This window comes from Acyrthosiphon pisum, chromosome X, assembly GCF_005508785.2.
Source record: "Acyrthosiphon pisum isolate AL4f chromosome X, pea_aphid_22Mar2018_4r6ur, whole genome shotgun sequence".
Taxonomy (NCBI): domain Eukaryota; kingdom Metazoa; phylum Arthropoda; class Insecta; order Hemiptera; family Aphididae; genus Acyrthosiphon; species Acyrthosiphon pisum.
The window spans coordinates 45,129,717-45,135,716 of NC_042493.1; the positions used below are offsets into that span (position 1 = coordinate 45,129,717).

The 6,000-nt window shown below is 31.4% G+C and overlaps 1 protein-coding gene across 1 annotated transcript in view; it reads left to right on the plus strand.

Moving 5' to 3' along the window:
* LOC100164782 (voltage-dependent L-type calcium channel subunit beta-1) overlaps nucleotides 1-6,000 on the plus strand; it is a 70,932-nt gene that overhangs the window by 58,041 nt on the left and 6,891 nt on the right. The window contains exons 5-8 of the mRNA XM_029486466.1: nucleotides 1,845-2,082; nucleotides 2,212-2,386; nucleotides 2,447-2,545; nucleotides 3,269-3,572. Coding sequence (XP_029342326.1) covers nucleotides 1,845-2,082; nucleotides 2,212-2,386; nucleotides 2,447-2,545; nucleotides 3,269-3,572 — 816 coding nt within the window. The remainder of the gene's footprint in view (nucleotides 1-1,844; nucleotides 2,083-2,211; nucleotides 2,387-2,446; nucleotides 2,546-3,268; nucleotides 3,573-6,000) is intronic.

The following is a 6,000-nucleotide window of genomic DNA, read 5'->3' on the forward strand; positions in this document are numbered from 1 at the left end:
AATGTATAACACTTGCCATACCTACATTGTTTAAACAAATTAAAAATTCAAATAAATCCCCACCTATTGTAGATCCGATGGTTTTTAATTTAAATACAAATAGTTTTAAAACGGTATAATTTTTGAAGCTTGTCAGTCCAAAATTATTACTAATTGCTAATAATATATTCATATAATGTTATAGATCAATTTTGAAAATAAATTTCACATTGTTTAAGCTAGGTATAGTTAAATTTATTAAATAGGCGATATCACATAATATGACTATAATTAGGAATTTATTTTATCGTAATTTTAACGAATTTATAAATTTTTATGTATCTACGACAAAATTAAAATACACCACTGGAATAAATATACATTATGTATTAACTCTAGAATAAAACTTCTATAGCTTTCATAAATAAGTGTAATTATAGTATCGTCAAAAATAAATTAAATGTCAAACCCGTGTTTCTATAATAAGCCCACTTCAGAGTTAAGATACAGTTATAAGTGACTAAAATTTCCAAATACAAAATAAATACAAATTTCCCTCTCGAAACGGCATATATAATTATCAGTAGGTACTTAAAAGTAAACGAATGAAATGCAGATCATTCTCGTGTTGTAGATTAGTCGAATTAAATTCCTATTTACTTACTCTGAGTTTAATTATAATATTAAACTTCAAACTGCTGTTCAGTTGATATCCATCCTACTACACCGGATCTGAATATTAAATGTTTTGTTGAAGTGCCTACTAGTATCTACAACGAAATTGAACCGTATCCATTACAATGCGTTCCGCTGAAGAGGTTTAATTTAAAAGAGACAAACCCAGAGAACTCGCTTTTTCCGTACATAGTTTCCATGTGTTCGAGTGTACCTCATCATTGAGTTAGGTAGTTCACTGTAATAATGGATGTGTTGAATTTTAATTCAAAGATAAATCGTTTTGTATATTATGAAAAACTATACTCCAATGAGGAGACGGCGTGCCTCTATTTGTAAGTAAATTAAATTTCTGTACATTGTACATGCTCCTACAAACAGACACACTGTTATATTCAATTAGGTTTTACTTTTTACGACATACACATTACACCTACACAGTTGTATATTATATTAATATATTACTTAACAATAAAATATAATGTTTTTACATGAGTCAAATCCTCAAAGGAAAAATATATTTTCAGTAGATCTTAATTAAAAAAATTTTAGCTCGCCCGATATAAACTATATAAGTTTCGAGTTTAGGTACCTGGTCATTAAGTCAATGTAGTGTATGTGTGGAATTTTAATTACAAACATGGACTAACTTTTTTTTTCAATGCAAATTATCGTAGCGCCATTTTCTCCGCTCAAAATCTAAAATTTGAAACAAAATATTATAGTTTTTTTAACTTCACAAATGGGTATTAAGTACTAATTATTTTTCTGTCAGCTAATTTACTATATATAGTTTCTTTATTATTATTAACTACTAAAAACATTTTATATTTGGACAAAATCATTATTTTTTATATTGATGCGGCCACGGACATGATCTATGATTGATAAACTTATGTTGTACAGTCTTAAAGTTTGAGAATATATAATAACACAAATAGTGTGCATGGAATATAATATGTATAATGGTTATATTAAGAGATAAATATTTTAAACACACGATGTTCGAGTATATACTCGTAGACCCATTACATTATGTTTGTTAGGTACCTATAGTTATTGTTATTAAAAGCTAAACTATTAAATGTTTCAAATTATTATTTAAATTCCCAATTATTTCTATAGGTAGTTGAGTATTTAATACAATTTAAATAAACTGTTGTTTATACCTATATATCTGTTTTTAATAGCTGAAGATGATGATCCTATTGGAAGTGGTCGGATGTCTGCCAGAACCACATTAACTGCTCCCACAGCCAAAGACAAACGCAAAATTTTCTTTAAAAAACAAGAGACCACACCCCCATACGATGTCGTACCATCTATGAGACCTGTTGTGCTTGTTGGTCCATCTCTAAAAGGGTACGAGGTGACCGACATGATGCAAAAAGCTCTGTTCGACTTTTTGAAACATCGTTTTGAAGGACGGTACGTTGTTATGGTTTGTTGTTGTAATTAAAGGAAAATATTTTAACTAAATCGGCGTTTTATTGATTCTCTTTCTTCCATCATGATATGGAAAACTCAGCTATTCTCATTGTTGATTGATTTTTTCAGAATAATTATTACACGTGTAATGGCCGATATATCCTTGGCCAAAAGATCTCTTCTCAATAACCCTTCAAAAAGAACAGTTATCGAAAGTAAGCCTGGTTCAAACTCAAGATCAAATATAATGGCTGACGTACAACAGGAAATAGAACGAATTTTCGAACTCGCGAGAACACTACAGGTACAATTTAATTTTTTATAAAATCAAACGTCTTAAATATTAATTTTTGTTTTTTTATAGCTTGTCGTTTTAGATTGTGATACTATCAATCATCCATCCCAATTAGCAAAAACTTCTTTGGCACCAACCATAGTTTACTTAAAAGTTTCGTCACCTAAAGTAAGTGTCCTCAATTTATTTTGACTACTAAAACATATTATAAAACAAGCTATGGATTAACAAAAACCGTCTTAATTTAATACCTCGACAGGTTTTAATAAATTGTGGATTCGTATAATACTCATGATTTCATACAATCGTATTGAGGTATTGTATTCATAATTGTTTTTGTTTACTGGGTAAAAATATAGGTAATTCTCACTATGATATCGAAAAAAATATATTCTCAAAACAAATCAAAATATATATGTCTGGCCATAGAAAAAAATTGTATGACAAATGACACATAAAATATAAATTATTCGACATGCTTTTTTGTGTACCTATATATTATATACCTTCTACAATTGACAAATGTATACATTTGTATACAAACTAAACTATAATAAAATAATTGCATGGTTATTTACATGAATAAATCAACTATTTGTAAGTCATAATAAATAATAATGGTTGCCGGACCGAATCCTAAAATGCATATTTTTAACAAATGATTAAATTATATTATTGTTGAAATTGAAGCTTGAGTATAAATTTAGGTATTTTATAAAAATATGTACGTTATCATCAACAAATCAAATTATCTCAAACTTTCAAGTGTATTATATTTTATTGGACCGAGTTTATACCACCGAACTTAATTATTAGCTGCGGTTTCCGTGCCGAGCTTTCAATAAAAAAGGTGCCGAGTGTTTACATTTGCCATTGCATATACTGCTATAGGTACTCCAGCGGTTGATCAAGTCCAGGGGAAAGTCGCAGACCCGACACCTGAACGTGCAGATGGTGGCGTCCGAGAAGTTGGCCCAATGTCCACCAGAGATGTTCGACGTGATACTGGACGAGAACCAGCTGGAGGAAGCGTGCGAACACATATCCGAGTACTTGGAGGCGTATTGGCGTGCAACCCACCCGCCCGTCACGCCCGACCCCAACGAACAGCAGCTGTTGACGAGGCCGATCAGAAGCTCGCCGAGCATGGATATGCCCATCATGTCGTCGATGATGAACAACTATCAGCCGTCAGGTGAGTCGCAAGTGTCGTACTCGTTGGTGTCGAGCATCAACGTGTTCGCTAGTCCCATCATCCGGATGCAATGATGTATAATATTATATCGATATCAATATATTATTACATTGTTATTATATATCATACTATCGAATAATTATATTGTCATCCACATTTGGGTATACTATACGTAGGTAATTACCAATATTACCGTGGTTGGGATTTTATAGTACTTATTAAAATTGCTTAAATATGCAAAAACAAAATAGCAAAAATAGTTGTGTTACACCAGTTTTAATTATTGTTTAAATATCATTAATTCTTAATAATTATTTATTATACATGAAAATAACATAAAATGCATTACATAAAAAAAAACATTAAAGTTTTATTATTAAAGTTCTTTACAAATTTCGAACAAGTAGAGTTATTAAAATAATAAAACACTTAAAATTGTGCAAAAATAAGTATATTCGACAATGCATTGACGCAAACTTGTAAAACAAAATATTTTCCACCTGCATTATTAGGAAACACATTAATTACATATTGTATTAAGGATTTGATACCGTGATTTTCGAAGTTTTTGTCGAACACACGCGCGCCATAGGATTTTAGACTGGTTCTTTGCTAAACATACCACTAATGAAGAATTCTAAGAATTCTAAAAATATTATATTTGAATTTTTCGTCAAGTCTACTTGAAGTCAACTTTCCCACATTTTTGATTTTTTCGATTTTTACTGCTCCAAAAATAAAAATACGAACATTTTTAAATACTCTTTTTTAATATGACATTTTTAGGAATTTGGGGAATAATATCAAACATGTGGGTAATTCGATTTCAAGTAGGAATTCAAAATCTCGAATTTAAAATCTGTTTTTATAACTATTATCGCTTCAATAGATCAATTAGAATATTTGGCAAAAAAACACGTCTAAAATAGTATGTCACGCGCGTGTTAGACAAAAACAGAAAATCACGGTATTGAATCCCCTTAATTCATAAAATATAACCAATTTTGATTTGAAATCTGATCCCAAAGAGTCTTCAAAGTTAGCATAAAAATCTAAGAATATGCAAAATAACATTTTTAATTCTTATTCTCTGTATCACGGAACAAATTTTAAGCTTACTCTGCTATGTTTTAAGCATCTTATAAGAACATTTTAAATTTCTATAAAATCCTAACCCCAGTATTAACCATATCTAGAACACTACATTGCGTAGGTATACAGTGTACAAACGCTTAGAACAAATTGTATATGTTACCTATGTTTAAAGTGTACCTATATGATTTCGCTTTGTTGTATTAAAATTATACTATCGTGTTATTGTATATTGTATGGATTGGCTTTATTTTGGTTTGAAGGGGAAAAATACCACCGATACGATTCAACGACAATATATTTACCTACTGCAACGTCGTTCATCCCGAGTAGATAAAAAATTAACCACCGTGTGCATTATTGCGCAAGACTGGGCAGGTCGATATTTGAGTTTGGTTAGTTGAGTTGAGTAAAAAAAAACCAAATGGTTAATCGACAAAACTGAGTTGAATAATATTATGCTATTGAGAAGTGGACAGAAGTCGTATTGCTTCTGGGTTTCTATAGAAGTCATAACTATCTTCAGACTTGAATGCAATTTAATTTAAAAATTAACTTGTTAATTATTATGTTAAATTTAACTTGTCAACTAATTTTAATGCCCAGCCTTGTAATATTGCTTAGTGTACGTGTACGTACGTTTTATGTGGTATATAGTGGTATATATATGTACAGGATGATTTGTTTGACTTGCGACATTCATTATCTTGATTTTTGGTTAAACTTGATGATTTTATAAGATTTAAAGCATTTTAAGTTATTATATAGTACGATAAGTGCAGTGCAGTGCTCTGCTCAAAAGCTCACAATATCCAATGATTATAAAATAATAATATAAGGAACAATAACAGACATTTAACGTAAATATGTTGCTTTTGACAAAAGTAAAATACTTAACTAAAACTCACTACCTATATAATTATGCTGAAGAATGTTGAGTTAACTGAAGGGACAAGTCACAAGTTGGTGCTTATTTACTTAAGACTATATATATATTTTTATTTTTGGTCTGAGACCATTATCATGCAAAAAACTATATTTATGTAGGTACATAATATATAAACAAATAATGTTCAATAACATAAAATTTCCAAGGTGCAATAATGAGCACGAAGACTCCCGGGTTTTGGTGCCTTGCGGCTACAACCGCGGACCTCACATTAGCGCTGTGCGCTAGTCGAGAGCCGCGGAGGTTCACGGACGGCGCAAGGTGGTTTTACCCACGCAGTACGCCGGCCGCGCGTCGTCTGTGGACCACGAGCACCGGGCGCACACCCGTTCCCACCGAAGTCGGGAGAGAGTGCGCCCGTACCGTCGGCTAAGGCGTGCACGTGCC